The sequence below is a fragment of the Chinchilla lanigera genome, unplaced genomic scaffold (genome assembly GCF_000276665.1).
Source record: "Chinchilla lanigera isolate Chin_1 unplaced genomic scaffold, ChiLan1.0 scaffold00061, whole genome shotgun sequence".
NCBI lineage: Eukaryota > Metazoa > Chordata > Mammalia > Rodentia > Chinchillidae > Chinchilla > Chinchilla lanigera.
The window spans coordinates 11,261,237-11,277,210 of record NW_004955462.1 but is presented as its reverse complement, the minus strand read 5'-3'; the positions used below and the strand labels follow the sequence as shown (position 1 = coordinate 11,277,210).

Below are 15,974 nucleotides of genomic sequence, written 5' to 3'. Positions count from 1 at the left end.
AAAGTGAATCCTGCGAATACTTGTTATGGACCCGCCCATTTTCCAGAAGATGCTCCAGGAGTTAGGAGCACCTGGTTAGGGTTAGAGATGAGGAAGATGCAGTCCCTTCTTTCAAGGAGGTTGTGGTTTAATTGAAGAAACAGACACAGAAGCAACAAGTAACAATGCAAAGCCTGGTGAAAGTATTGCCATGGACAAAGCTCGAGGGAGGACAAGGAGGAAGTGGTGAACTCAGAGCAGAGGACCGGAAAGGTATCTTGGGGGACTTGGAAATTAGAAATGCAACAAGCAAAGCAAGGTGACGGTGCTGTCCAGAAGAACAGTGGCCCCTAGAATAAGCAATTCAGGGACAGGACAGAACTCTCTGGCCACCTACAAGGGACCGAGTCACCATGACTGACTTCCAGACACCGTGCTGACTTCCACACAGAACATGTGGGAAAGGGCGGGATGGAGTAAAGACATCTGGGGTCAAGACAGATGTGCATGTGACCCAAGAAGGCCATTTATAATGAAAGTAGAAACAGGCCTGGGGCACTGCATGGAGAGACCATTTTCAGCTTTGCTCTCTGCTTTACCAGTTCTTCACCCTCTCACCCCCAAGCCTTTAGTCTACTAATTTTCCTCTAGTACCATTAGGCACTGAATCCCTATCAGGCTGTTGCTGTTTGGCCTAATTAGGTCTGCTCCCGCCATAAGCCTTCCCTGAGGATTCTACAGAGGCCAACACAAACCTCAGTCCTTCTTGCCTGGCCTTCTAAGACAGATCCCCACCCCTGGGCCCTAGGATAAGCAGTTCACCCTCCCCACCTGGTTTACTAGTCCTCTGGAAACCCACAGGGAGAACAGGTTCTTCCTTCTGCCCAGCAACTCAGCTGGACTCTGATCAGCTCCACCACAACATAATCACAGCCTTTCTGATAATTTGTCTGTCCTTCCCTGGGTTCATATTTTCATGTGTTTAATGGTCTCTACATGGTCATGTGCACAAGTCTGGTTTGCTTGTCCTATATCTTGGCACTACCCATGAGGCACAAGCACACATAAATGCATGTACACACACACCTATGTGTACACCCATGGGAATACACACACACACACACACACACCGGAAGCACCTGTCAAAGATGGAGCCCACACCAGCACTGTGGGCACTGCTCCGGTGCACATGCAGACCTGTGGCCAAAAGGATGCCATCCTGCACGGAAACGGAGCGGTGGGAGAAAGAGGCGATCAGCAGTTCATTCCACCCTGCAAGGACGAGGAGGAAGCACTGAGAGAAACCTGACCACATTCTTGCTTCACTGAGAAGCATCCAAGGCATTCGTTATTATCCTGCAGACTAGAAGCAGAATTGGAACTCAAGAGAGGTAAGGGCCCCCTAGACAGCTGGAAAATGGAGGTCTTTTTTTTTTTAACCGCTCAACAAATGTGAATTGAGTGGTTCACCAGATAATAGTCACTATGTGAGCTGCCATGGTGTATGAAGTGAACAGACCTCACAGCCTCTGCCCTTAGGACCTGACAATCTCGTTTATTTCTTTGGCGTTATCTAGTAACACCCAGCACAGTATGTAGCTTTCAGTGGATACCCAGTGATTGCTCATTATCTAACAGGGATAAAGGAGTAGATTGGCTCCCAAAGCTCATACGATCTTCATGAAATTTCCCCGATGGCCCTGTGACAAGAGCAGATGTGGCAGATGTCAACAGAGTGCCCAGCGTTTCAGAAATGGGAGGCAAGGAAAAACACAGCACATGGAATCTTAACCTAGGAAGAGAGCTCGAAACCTTCTAGTGCTGGCTTTCTTATCTCACCTATGAAATGGAAATATCTCCATTTGCCACTTTCATTACAATAAGGGAGCACTGCTTCCAATTATCCTTAATCAAATGGATTTAAGACTCCTTAAAAATTAAATGCTAACTATAAAACCAGGACTATATTTGCATGGGAACAGAGCACCTCTCCTCCATTAACAATGTTTCATTTGGCAGTGAAGGGTTTTTAGGAGGGCTATCTACATTTATGAGTCTACAGATAGACTGGGTATGGTGGTACAGGCCTGTAATCCCAGCTATTTGGGAAGTGGAAGCGGGAGGATCACAAATTCCAGCCCAGCCTGAGCAATTTAGTGAGACCTCTCAAAAATAAATTTTTTTAAGTAGGGTTGGGTGGGGATATAGCTCAGTGACAAGGCTCTGGTTCCAATCCCCAGAACTGAAAAACAAAACAAAAACTAACACCTGTGTGTCCACATGCCGCTGGACCAGTTGCAACTCCATCCAGGTACTCATTTTACAATCCCAAGAGTAGTTTCAGAATGGCAGCCACAGTGGTCCCAAGAAAATAAAAGGAATCCCAATATGTTTTACCTGCCCGGAGCAGAATGACCTGGTCCTCCAAGGTGAGATCTGAGAAGTGGGGAATGCGCTTGGCCCATTCAACAAGAGTAAAAAGCTGCTTGTCGGCAGCGTGACATATGTTAGTAACAGGGTCATTGGTCTGAAAAAGGAACAAAGTCTGGTGAGAGACAAGTCCTGGCACTTTCCTCTGTCTCCAGACCCACCGAAGAATGGAAGACTGATGCAGACAAAAGCCCACGTACCGAATTCTCCATGTTCACGTCACCATAGGATTCTGTCTTTGGTTCAACAGCAAGTTCAGCTTCTAGAATCCTCTCCACAGGCATGTCTTCATGGCCACTGCTGGCACCTTTGGCCTCACTCTCGGCTCGTTCCCGGCTCCTCTGCCTTTCCTCTTGCACAGCTGACAGGCAGCAGACACATGCAGGAAAGTTAGTTACCTTCCTAAGCCTCAGTTTCCTCCCGTGCAAAGTGGGGATCACCATGGTACTGAACCAGGGAGACTCATGTTGACCGAAGAAACAAGGAAAGCAGCGCTATTTGCTTATGCCTGCCCAGAACTAGAGTTCTTCAGTCCCTTATTCTTCCCACCGCACTATGGAGACCACACTATCCTTGCATTTTACACCTTCAGCCGCTATTCTACCCTCTCTTTCAGGGAGCCACCCCCTTCCCACTCTCATCCGGTCTCTTACCTGCTGCCCTGCTAGAGTGTGAGGAAGCAATGATTAAGTGCAAGCACACTGCTTTACAAACTCCCTGTCAGTTCCTTCATGTCATCCTCGGCATTCACCTGGGCAACAGCCTGAACACAGCATCACCTGATCCAACTGTCAGGGAGGATCCTGAGGGAGCTGCTGTTGGGATTCAGTAAGTGAAGGGTGGAGGGATGTCACCTCCTTAATGACATCTCAGAATCAGTGGTTGATTTTAAGGGTGGGGGAGGGCACATGGGCAAAGGTGTAGGCTGGAAACCCAAGCTTGGGTTTTTTATCAAGGCTTTTCTCAGCCCTCTGACCCCACCAGGTCTACACAGTAGAGATGGAAGGCAGGCCCCCCACACACACACCTTCCTAGTCCTGTCCCCTTCTGCAAGAGAATCATCTCTGTTGGCTTCATTTCCACCTTCTAGACTAGGTTGTGATTTCCATCTTATTTCCAACAGCAATAAGCAGAACTCAAGATTAGAAGACAGTGTTACATCCCCATAATCAAGCAGATTCTGTTGTGAACAGGTAACTAATCTCAGACCCTCAGGAACAACTCCTTCACTAGCACTTTCTCTCTGTCTGCAACTCTCCCTTCCTACCTGCACTCCACCTGTAGGAGCATCTCCCACTCTCTGAGGCAGTAACAAGCCATACAAGATCGTGGAATGAGCTGAAGCTGGGCTGCTCCACATTGAGTTTGTCACCTAAGTGATATCATTGATCCCTCAAGGTTGGTCAGAGAGGGATGCAACTGCAAAACACTCCTTAGACTTCAAAACCTGGAGGAGACATGCACAGCCTGTGATTGGCAGGGGGGAATGAAAGGAGGCCGGAGGGAAGGAGAAATGCAGAAAGAAGAGCTGTAAGAAGGCAGGGGTTGAAAAAAAGGAGGAAAGGAAGAGAAAGAACAGACAGGAAAAACAGCAAAAGAGCAAAAGTCCATGTACCTTGGAATCAGAGAAATCTTTTTCGAAGCGTAGCTTTACCGTTTGCTTGCCAAATGACTGGATATATTGGTAGGCCTCTTCAGCCTCAGTTTCCCTAACTGTACAGCAGGGATGATACATGATTTTTTTAAATAAATGAGATGGTTTTGTGAGGATTAATGTGACAATTGCAAAAAGTTCAATAAGATATTTATTTCCCCTGTGCCTCTTTTCACTCCCTGCCACCCCTGGTGCGGTCTCGGGTTGTCTCCATCGCCACCCTCTTCCCTGTCTTCTCCCTCTCTCTTCCCTGGCTCTTTCTCTCTGTCCCCTTCTTCTCCTTCTTCTCCTTCCTTTCTGTTCACTGTCAGTGTTGATTCAGTACGACCTATAGGAACGCTAGTATATTTTGTTCTCATAGTTGGACTTACTAAGTTGAAAACGTCTTGTATTCATTTTTTAGAGAGGTAAATTAATAGGTTTCCATTAGTCTTTATTTTAAAAGATGGGGGAAACGAACTAAATGAACTTCCTTTTTGGTCCTTGGTCAGTTTCTTCCACAGACTTATAATACTGAAGGTAAATAACCTTTAAAATTCAAAGAAAATAACCTTGCCTTCAAGGAATTAGATTCGGATTTTAATTGAGTCATCATTTGCTACTCAGTTTTCTGTTTCATACTATAGATTTTATTGTCATAATTGAGTAGCCTATCGGTTATTGGAGGTAGACATTGTGAGCTATGGCTACCACATACACCAGGGCACTTCTGGGATGCTGGAGGATCTAAACACTCACAGTACCACACTCCTGCCTTGCAACAGGACTTCATCCACTTATTTAGCATATGCTTATTGTGCATTTGCAAGTATTACAACAGCCAACACTTATGGAGCTCTTTCTCTGTGTCAGAAACCATGCTCAATATTTCACATAGTTTATACTTCATTTAATCTTTGCAATACCTGTCTGGAGTACCATGAGCCACAGAGAAGCAAGGTAGCCATCCACAGTCGAGATCTAGGAAACGGTAGAGCTGCCCTGAGAACCCAGCCCAGCTACCTCCCAAGTCTATCTCTAAACCTCCGCACTGCCTCCTGGGCACTGGGCTGGCTGAATTCATAAAGACCACCCAGAGCACACAAGGAGGCCAGGGCTGCCTACAAATGGCCTCAAACACAGTCCATTCTCAGAATATCTTTCAGCCATAAAGAAGAGCGAGTTTATATCATGTTAAGTGGAAAAGTCAGACTCAAGAAGACAACTGTTGCTTGTTCTCCCCGATAGGCCATGAAAGTAGAAGGAAGACTATTATTATTAGACTGGGGAAAGAGCAGTGTGATGGGAGGTCATAGGGGATAGATGTGGTCAAAACATGTTGTATGCATATAAGAAAGTACCACACTGAAACCCAATACTTGTAAAAGTTAATATGCACTAACATTTTTAAATAGTCCATTCTCTACATGTATGACCAGAAGTCATGAAAATAATTTCTCCAGAATTCCTGAGGTGGCCTGGGAGTTAGAGGGTCCCAGTCCTGTCCCAGCTCTGTCATCTTCTTGCTGTGGAAGCTTGGATAGATACCCTAGTGCTCTGAACCTCTAAGTCTTCTTCCCAGAAATGATTCTGCTACAGCAGAAAGAGCAAAAGCCATTCCAGCTTTAACATTACGTATCCTAAAAGGGCATCAGGCAGGTGAATTCTGAGTTCACCACAATCCCACATCTTTCTGCCTGGGCAAATTCTATAGTCTCTCTCAGCAATATATTCCAGAATTGTACTATTTCTGTCCAGAAGAAGGTATCCAAACTGAGCCCCACATTCTGTAAATCAAGGCCAGAAAAGAGGGAGTGAAGAAAAGTCTGTCCCATAGCCCTTTTAAAGTGGCTACTCATGGAACTGCTTCAGTTTTTCACCTTCTCTCTGTCCAGGCTGGTGGTACCAACTCCTGTAGAGTATTTTTCAAAAGTTCCTTCCCTACTCATATTTTTCATTACTCAGTTTTTAATTACATCTGTTTTTCCACATTGCCTTAAACTGTAGCAACACAATTTAGACCCAATTTCTTATTAAAGTGTCAGAATAATAACAGGTTTTCATGCCCGGTTTCTTAACACTTCACATGGCCCTGTTTTACTTGTTTTTAAAAGAAAGAATCACACTTTCCAAAATTTGACCCAGTGTTCTTATTTGACCCTCTGATCTTACTTGACCTGGGTGATACTCTGCTTGAGTTTTGAGAGATGGATTAGATTAACAGTGAAGAAACAGAAATGACAACTTCTTTGAGTGGAGCCGTTCACTCTCTTTAATATCTTATGCTTAATGAAAATTGTTATTTTTCCCAAGTCCATCTGAAAGGTGTCTCATCTATTCTGGGAAGAAAATTATAGCCCTTTCATCCATTATGTGCTTATTGATGGGGAACATACTTTGTGGTTGTTAATCTCCTGTTTTGGCAGTCATGGTGGAAAAAGCTACATGGAATATCACTCTATCCAGATGGAGAGAAGATGGTCTCCACCAGCAGGTATTTTAAATCATATGCTTGATGTGTGTGATCATTAGTCCTTTTGCTATGGTAAGAATGAAAAAAGCACAGAGCAGGTATTTTAACAGTTGAAGAATAAATGAAAGAGTTTTGTTTAGTTTTTTTGGTTTTCTGGTTTTTTGTTTGTTTTTTGGTTTTTTGGGGGTTTGTTTTTTTGTTTTTTTGTTTTTGCTGTACTGGAAATTAAACTCAGGGCCTTCCCACTTAGCTATATCTTCAGCCCTTTTTATTTTTTATTTTGAGACAGGGTCTTACTAAATCTCTCAGTGATCCAGGCTGGCCTCAAACTTGCAGTCTTCCTACCTCAGCTTCCCAGGGTGCTGGCATTACAGGTGTGTGCCACCATGCCCAGCTAAGCATCCTTTTTAGGAGTTCCTACCTTCCTAAAACTCCTGCTTTCAGAACGATGTATTCACTCAACAATTCATTATATGGCTGTAAGGTTCTAGTCACTGGTGATATAACAGTGAGGAAAGAGCTGAATAGCAGATAGAATCCCTGCCTTCAAGGAGACAGACAGTAGACAAGACACCCAAGGGTGCTAGGCACTGATAAATGCGGTGGGAAAGACAAGGAAGTGCTGGGGTGGTGGATGGGATTCTGGGGAGCACAGCCAGACAAGGCTTAATAAGAAGGTGACTATTCAGTAAAGATCAGATAGGAGAGTTGAAGTGAACTGTGTAAACACCCAGGAAGAAAATGTTCTAGCAGCCAGAACAGCAAGTGCAAAGGGCCTGAGGGGGAGCTCCACTGCCAGGTCTGAGGCGCAATCCAGAGCACAGACAGCCTTGAAATCATGACAAAAATTTTGCTTTTTGTTTTCTTCTGGAGAAGGGAAAACACTGGAAGATATGGGTGGACAAGGCACCTGGCCTGCTCTGTTCAAAGTTCACTCTGGCTGCTGGCTAAGAAGAGACAGTAGAAAGACAAAGATAGAAGCAGGGAGGCTTCCTAGGGTGCTATCAGGGTTGCCACAGAAGAGGTAGGTGGCTCAGATTAGGGAAGTGGTAGTAAAGTAGTGAGACAGGGGAAGATTCTGGATCCGTTTTGAGGGAGAGGTGAGATCCCACCACTCATTGCGTGTGGTGTGCAGAAGAGCAGGACGTCAAGGGTTTTTGATCTGAGCTTCTGGGAAAGGGAGGGACCATTTCCCAAAACAGGGAAGCCTGTAATGAGCCGGATGGCTGGCTCTGTCAGTCCTAGGATTCTGTGCTCACATCCTCTGTATCCCGGCAGGGAAGGAGCGCTGCTGGGAAGAGGGAGACTTAGTGTCCCCCCCATGCCCGCCTGCGGACCTTAGGAAGCACTGTGCCCCACTGGACTGTGCCCCTCTGTGAAAAGGCCCTTTGGTGAGGTGACTTTGATGGCACCCTCTCTCGACGTATGCTCTGGGCCAGGGACCTTTACCTCCTTCATTTCCTTCTGTCAGCCTCCTACATCTCATAGGAAGATTTCCTCCACCCCGAGGAGCCTCTGGACTCAATTCCTGTTCGTGTTTTCAGAGAAGGGAGGCCTTCCCTCCTCTCCTCTGTTGAATCTCCACTACACCTGGTACACCGTGCTCAAGTCTGATAGCTAGTGAAGGGCCCACTTCAATTTATGTGTTGCTTAACGAAATGACTTTTTGACCTTTTAAAGGAACAAACAGCACTTTCAGATGTCCTTTCCTCTGCCAGTACAATAACCCACTAACCCACACTATAAATTAAAAGATGCAACCATTTAAATGCACAAGGACAGGCTCTGAGTAAGGAGGCAAGGCCTGTCAGACCCAGTTATGCCAAGAATCCCCAAAGACCACGAGATAAACCACCATCAAAAGATTTACAGCAGAGCACGGCTATAAAATCAAACCTGCAGCTTTCCCCTGAGGGAGCCCTAGGATTAGAAGGGAGAAGTCTCCCTGGAAAAGGTCAGTCTTCTGCTGCCTTAGACAAGCAAAACTCGAGGGCCAAGAAGCCTCAGTGTGAGATCTGCCACCTTGGTATCAGAATGAAAAGGGAGAGGCCAGTGTGGGACCACTCTGGGCTCCAGGAGGATGGTGGGGTGTGCAGGGGGAAGACACCCACTTGAGAAATCTCAGTGCCCAAAGGCATCTCAACCTCCAAGGCCAATTTCTCCCTCCCACACAGCCAGGCACAATGGACCCCTTTCCTGTGCACCTGTTGCCCATGGTGACTCAGAAGCAAACATGCGTGGCAGGGGGTCACAGGCGAGCCTCACCTTCCCTCTTCATGCCCATGACCAGGCACTTCTGATAGCGGCAGTACTGGCAGCGGTTGCGCTGGCGCTTATCGATGAGGCAGTCCTTATTATCCCGACAAGTGTAGATGAGGTCTTTCCTTATGGTCCTCTTGAAGAACCCTTTGCAGCCTTCGCAGCTGTACACCCCATAGTGCTTTCCTGGGTACAAGAGAAGAACAGGCCACAGGCATGTTCCCGCGTTAGTTTGGGTCTTTCATGCTAAAGAACCTCTTGGCTCTCCCCTAAAGTATGGGTACAGCACCTGCGCACTGGTATAGGAAGAAAAAGCAGGCTCCATCCCAGGAAGCAACTAAGAAGGTGCACCTTCCCTATCCCTTCTCTCTACATCTGTGACTCCAGACAGCATTACTGGCAAATTCCTGCCCTAAGACTTTGTATTTGTTTTACCATGGCAACTCTTAGATTGGGTTAAACAAATGTCCTGCTCAATCCAAGATTTTAGCATTCATAATAAGTAAAAAGATTTTTACTTGTCATATACAAGGGATGATCAGCATATACAGTGAATGTGTATATTTTAAAAATTTATTACAGTAGAAGACACATCATCACTAATGCCTCTGAAAGTACTACCTCTCTCTTCAAACAACTTTATCCCATCATTCTTGCCACTTTCTGAAGTAGTTCTGGAAGTACTCTTTTGTGAGTGTCTTTAGGAGGTGTGGCCAAATCTGTAGCGAGTGCTGCTGTGGCCCAGTGCCATCCAACAGAAAGCTAGGCTTTGTGAAAATGTTACAGTGTGTCTTTGTCTACCTTATTCACCAGATCTGGCAGTGTGACTTCTGGCTCTTCCCCAAAGCCAAAGTGACTAGGAAAGGTAAATATTCCAAATCCATTCAGGACATTGAGGCAGCCACAACAGCACAAATAAATAAAGACATGAAAGAAGAATTTCAGAATTGCTTCATACAGCGGCAAGAATGATGGGATAAGTGTGTTTGAAAAGAAAGGTGGTGTTCTGAGGAGGATTAATGGCAATGTGTCTTTCACTGCAATACATTTCTTAAATTTAAACATTCAGTGTATTTTTAATCAAGCCTCATATTACCTAGCATGTAAAGAACCTCAGTTTAACTAATATTTCTCTAAAATTGAGGCTCAAGGTCTGAGGGAACTTGCTTGAAATTATCATCCTTTATCATAAACTATGCAAAGAATCCTGAGTTATGGTTTTTAAGTGCTTACTGCCTGTTGATGATATAAACTGGTACATGATCTTTAAATATAACACATAATTCCATCTTGAAATATGACATCAAAATCTGGTAGGAGGTGATTTTGCTTCATTTGGAACAACCAATTGCAGGTTTCATTGCCTTTATTACCTGAAGTGACCCTACATAGGAATGGCTCATTGGCATTGAGAGAGCCACCATGCCCATCCATTCCCAGCCCTCATGAACTGACCTCTAAGTTCTTTTTAAGTAGGAATTTTCTCAGCGCTATACAATATGCAGCTGTGATCTGCTGATTGAAATTGTGGAACTTGAAAAACATAAAGAACCATATCATTCAAAACATATCTAGATCTAATTCTTAAAAATAAAAGGTGATGATATTTGCCACAGACCTAACATGACTTTCTAAATCTGTTTTATTGAGGTTTATACTAAAATGAAGTTGAAATCCCTGAGAACTAGTAAGGGTCACTATCTGCATGCCTGAGCTTATGTGTCAGAAGATTAACTGGTAGCTACAGACCTCCTGCCTGAGGAAAACTCAGCCTGTATCTGATTCATTGGCTGTGTTAATTTACTGAATTCATAGCAGTGATAAATAAGGAGTTTTATCTTGGGTTCAAAGACCCTAAAGCTCTGAAAAACTTGCCTTTCAGAAATATGAGGCCAATTTGTCAACCATATGACAGTCATTCTACAGCTTTGCAATAGATGAAGGAACCACCCAGACTTTCACCTGAAGTACCCAGGCACAGAAAATGCTTTGTCAGGCTGTGACTAGCGTTCTACTACAGCAATGGCCAGGTCTCCATAGTTTGAAAATGACTTTTTCAGACCAAGCAAACATGAACCACGTAGCTAAATGAGTTCCAGGTACCTAGAACTTCCAATGGAGTAGCATTCAGTAGTAGCTTTGGTGATAATAAGACCATGAATAAATATTCAGCCAGCAATTGTGGGCAGCTAGGGAAAAGAAAGATCCTCATCTCAACCTTCAAATCATCATAGCAGAGATTTGAATGTGTTCTAGAAGGGCAATAGAAACAGGAAGGATGGGCAGGAAGGGAAAGAAGTCAGAAAAGAAATAACTGGCAAAAACAGAAGATCAAAGTAGATAAATCAGTGAAAACACTTGTGTGCACCTAGAAAAATGTATTAAAAATCTAAAAGTTTGCTAAAATATGAAAGGGTTTCTTTCTCTTAGAGACATTATGGATTTTTTTTTTACTTTTCCTTTGTTCTTTTCTGTTTTTTTCAAATTGCATATATTTGGATGGTTTTTGTAATTATTTATTTGAGGTACTTTATAATTATAAAAAGTTTTTAAAATATAAGAAAAATCTAGTACAAGATATTTGATAATCACAATAGCTTCTCTATCCTGGATAACATAAACTAGAACCACCAAAGAGAGGGAATTCTTAGCCATTTACAATAAATCTAATCCTCAAAGATAAAAATCATATTTTAGGTTCGTAAAGATTGCCAACTATGAAGACAGTGACAGAAACACACAGGCTGAGGCCCCAGCTGGACCATCCTAAAGGACATTTTCCCTTCCTTGGGTACAAAGTGCTCAGATGAGCACACAGCGGACCCCTTCTCTGGGACCCTATCCCACAGTGCCCAGCAAGGACCACCTGCTTCCACTTGTACCTGAGGATCTGTCCCCACAGATGGCACAGATGTGTTTAACCAGAGCCCCGGGACTGGTGGATGGGTAACTCATGTTGCTGAGCCCAGGGAGCCCAGGTAAGGGCTTGATGTCCTCCGAACTGCTGACACTGTTGACCACATTAAGCTGCAAGAGAAGAAAATGCAATAAAGCACTGCCAGAGTAAACCCAATCCCCAGGGTCCCACAGCGTGTGGGAAAAGACAAGTTCTATTTCAAGAAGTCATCTCCAAGTCCAGAGTATCTGAAACTGCCTATCTGTGACATGAATTTCAGGCAGGAAATAAAATGCACAAGAGGAATGAAAGCATTTCTAGATTTCCAAAATCAAAGCCACATCACAATCCGGCTGTCCTAGTCTCTCTGCTTTTACGCATTTTACTCAAATGTTTTCTTTGAGCAAGAAGTGCATGCTGAACTGCATACCTAGGACAAAGTGAGCTGTGCATTTTTAAATTTTTTATTAACTACTGACTGCCAGCAGCACTCTAGGAGAGATGGCCCTCAGGCAAGAGATTCTGCCTCTGAGAGTGCTGAGCAAAGAATGCAAATCCATTCATTAGTCAATCAATAGTCATTCCCCAGTGTTGACCATCCCAGGCACTGTCCAGGCTCTAGAACACAAAGGCAAATAAAAATGCACACCCAGAAGATATTCAGAGTAAAATGGAAGAGAAGGATCTGTGCAGTGGTCATCTCTATGAGCTCACAGGAAATGCTTGCCTGAATGCCCAAGTCATGCAATGCCACTAAAATTGGGTAGAAGTCCCCAAAGCATATATATATATTTTTTTTTCCTATACTGGGGGTGGCACCAGGGTTTGTGTATACAAGGCAACTGCTCTCCCAATACACTATATCCCCAGCCCTTTCTCTTTTTTATTCTGAGACAGGGTCTATGTAGCCCAAGTTGGCCTTGAACTTGTGATCTTCCTGCCTCAGTTTACTGAGTAGCTGGGATGACAAGCATATGCCACCACATCTGGCTGTCGATGTTTTCGAACTTGAGTATAACTAACATTATCTTCCCATGGAACTTTAAAGTCTGTAGAGCCAGAGACTGTGCGAGCTTAATATTCCCAGCCCCTGATGGGGGGCTGCACATGTGGTAGGGCCCAGGGAGAGTTGATGGCTGAATAGATGAAGCTTGCTTTGTCCGTGTCCGTATCCCTTGTCCCAGGTTAACATCAGCTCACCATCCACACATCCCCCAGTGTGACTGGGGAGGTGACCAAGGAGCTACTTCCCAGTGTTGTGTATCTGAGAGAATAAGTTGAATAAGTAGAAGGAAGCCACCCAGTCAGAAATACTTTTGAGTGCCCATGGGTCTTGCAAAGCAACCTTCTAGGTGCTGTGTAGGGAGACATAAAACCAAGGCCAGATGGAGCAACTTAGCACCTTAGTGAGATCCTGTCCCAAAACAAAAAAAAGGACGGGGAATGTAGCTCAATGCAAAAGGATTCCATCTCCACTACTAGGGGGCAAAAAGCCCTAGGAGGATGTCTTTCATTCGTCAAAAATCTTCAGTCTCATTGAGGAAGCAGAGCATGTACAAATACTAAGAACACTTAAAAGCAAGCTCAAATGAAGGTGATGAGTGTCTGCACATGTGTGAGTATCTAGGAGAGACACTTGGAAAGTATCCAAGGGTTGAAAGGAGGTCCCCTGACTTCCTCTGCATTTTGAATATTTCTGCCTACCTGCATTGACTGTAATTCTCAAAGGGAACCAAAGGTAGTGTTTTCTTCTCTGTTGAAGGACTTTAGGACAGAAGCAATGATCAATACAACATACACTACAATAGAACCCGAATTAGCTTCCTTCTAAATTCACTGGCTTTTCAATTCACTAAACAAATATTTATTGAGCATAGCAGGTAGACAGAGGCTCGGGGTTAAATGCTTCAGGGGACACAAAAAAGAAAAGATACAGCCATCATCACCCTCCTTTGAAACCCAAGTCATCGGGACTTTTCAAAGATTAATTTGTATAATAGCTGAAAACACATGTGGTAAGAGAATCCCCCTTCCCCTTCAACACAAGGCTAAGACAAGACATCTGGAACTTGTGCCCAGTAGTTTGCTCCGACCTAGTGCAATGCAGTGTTTCTCAACCCTGGTGCACATCTGGGAGCTTGGAGAACTGCTGCCTGGGCCCACACCTGGGAATGCGGGTGCAGTGGGCCCAAAGAAGGCTCTGGCAGTGGCATTCCTTGCAGTTCGCCTGGTGGCACTAATGCACAAACACAGTTCAGAACCACTAGTGCCATTTCAGTTCTGACAGCATGAATTCTGGGCAATAGATTTTCCCAAATGCCTCAAAGAAGTAGAAGTTAGCACTTAGATCCACCTTATAAAATGGAAGTAGTGAGGTCAGAGGGACCTCTAGCTGACTGTGGCTCTGTCCCCACAATTCTTAGATGAAAAGAGAGGTCATGGGGATAAAGAGCAGACCACCATTGCCTCAAGGGATTTTTGCAGTTGGGCACGATGGCACATGCCTGTAACCCCAGTACTTGGGCAGCTGAGGTTGGAGGTTCAGGAGTTCAAGGTCAGCCTGGGCAACTTAGCAAGACCCTGTCCCAAAATAATTTTTTTTTAGAAAAAGGATTTTGCCCATATTTCCCTCCCATGCCCATCTCCAGCACTACCAGCTCCACCACTCCTGGCCTCCAGCGATCACAGTGTGATTGTTATTTTGCTACCATCCACAGAAAGCTTGCTCAGTGTTAATTGATTATGTTTATGCTCACAACAACCCCAAGATGTCTTTCTAGTTTTCATGTAAGGGACGGTGAGCCTTAAATTGGTTTGCTGATTTGTTCATTCAGAACACCAGGAAGATACAGAAAAGGTGATGCAGCACTGCCCCAAGGAACTGGCCACTAGATTAAAGTCAGCTGGGATAGTTTAGGAAGCACCGGTCACATACTGCTGAGATCGGAGAGGGCTTCCTGAAGGAAGTGGCATTTGATCTGGGCCCAATAGCTTTCAGAAATGGGTGGGTATTAGATGTGCCATAGTGGGGGGAAAAGCTTTGAGAGCAAAGGCCTACAAGCAAGCCAAAATATTTGTGGAATAAATGTGCCCAGCAGACAATGGTAGATGAGGCTGGGAGGTGGGCTGTGGCAGAGGCAGAGCGTAGAGGCTCAGTGACCTGGCTGGGAGGATGGATTTAGTTTCAGAGGCAATCAGGAGCCATAGCTGTTTTGAGGAATAAGTCCCTCGAACTCTGCTCCGGGAAGTGCTGGACACAGCAGCATGGAAAAAGATGGCAGGAGATGGCTATTGCCCACGTTGTAGCTTAGGTGCCTGTACCTTGCCAAGTATGATGGTTAGACTGGAATCCCAGGCTCCTGGTCATCGTTCCTCCCTCCCTACATTCTCTGTCCTGGCTGGCAGGAGATTCAGTCTTCTGCCCTAGCAACTTCCTGCCTGCTCCCCCTGCCCAGGAACCGCTGGAGGAGGAGCAGGGTTGCTGTCGGGAACTCCTCCCCAATCTGAGGCAGGCCCTTCTCCAACACACCTCTTCTTCACGAGCCCAGACAACAGTGGGACAAAGTGTTGGGACAAGTGGGCTGATATGCTTTCCTCGGCCCATCTCTCTGGCCGGCTTGGGGTTTGTGTGGGCTCAGAGTGATAGCACAGGAGATCAAAGACAGCCATTAACTGCCTGGCCCTGCAGGCCCCCAACCATGGCTGTCTTGTTCCATTAGGAGCGGCTCTGCTGAAATAAGCACTTTAGAGCCGGGACTCACCAGGTGGTCTGACCTGCCAGCAGGCCGGCTGCTCCCCAGAACTGGATGCAAGCAACCGGGCTGCTGGATCCTCCTCGCGCAGACTCAGCTGGGAACCAAATGCTTTCTGGGTGCCTCCGGAGCCATCGCAGAACACCGAGGCCCACATTTCTGAGCTGTCTTCAGCCCAGATGATTTTGTCCAGGGCCAGGCTGCAGGTGGGTGCGCCTGTTCCAGAACACAGAGTCGTACCGTGGTTTCTTTAATCGAGTTAGGATCTTTGTCATCAAGAGTCATAGCTCTGGGCCTCCATGCTGGGTTCTGTCTGAACCTGCCCCATTCTGGCTCTGTGACCTTGACCAGGTCCCTTCACTTAACAGAGACTATGTTTTCTCATTTCTCATCTCTAGGCTAAATCAGTGCTTCGTGTGTGTGTGTGTGTGTGTGTGTGTGTGTGTGTGTCCTGAAAATGGAGAGGGTGAAGTTTAGTTCGACTAAACCTGTCTATATTTGACATATATATGGGGCTTTCAAATACACTTCTCTTTGAAGAAATAGCTTTAT

General features: G+C 45.2%; 1 protein-coding gene across 3 annotated transcripts in view; it reads right to left on the bottom strand.

Annotated features, from left to right (window-relative positions):
* The window catches only part of Rxrg (retinoid X receptor, gamma), a 42,943-nt gene that overhangs the window by 4,695 nt on the left and 22,274 nt on the right, over positions 1-15,974 (bottom strand). For 2 of the 3 annotated variants that reach the window (XM_005398248.2, XM_013521352.1), the window contains 5 exons: positions 11,657-11,801; positions 8,781-8,960; positions 2,610-2,770; positions 2,377-2,506; positions 1,119-1,251 (listed from right to left, as the gene is read on the bottom strand). In XM_005398248.2, the coding sequence (XP_005398305.1) occupies positions 1,119-1,251; positions 2,377-2,506; positions 2,610-2,770; positions 8,781-8,960; positions 11,657-11,801 (749 nt within the window). Of the gene's footprint in view, positions 1-1,118; positions 1,252-2,376; positions 2,507-2,609; positions 2,771-8,780; positions 8,961-11,656; positions 11,802-15,431; positions 15,492-15,974 lie in introns of those variants that run through there. The other variant, XM_013521353.1, reaches the window with a different exon arrangement.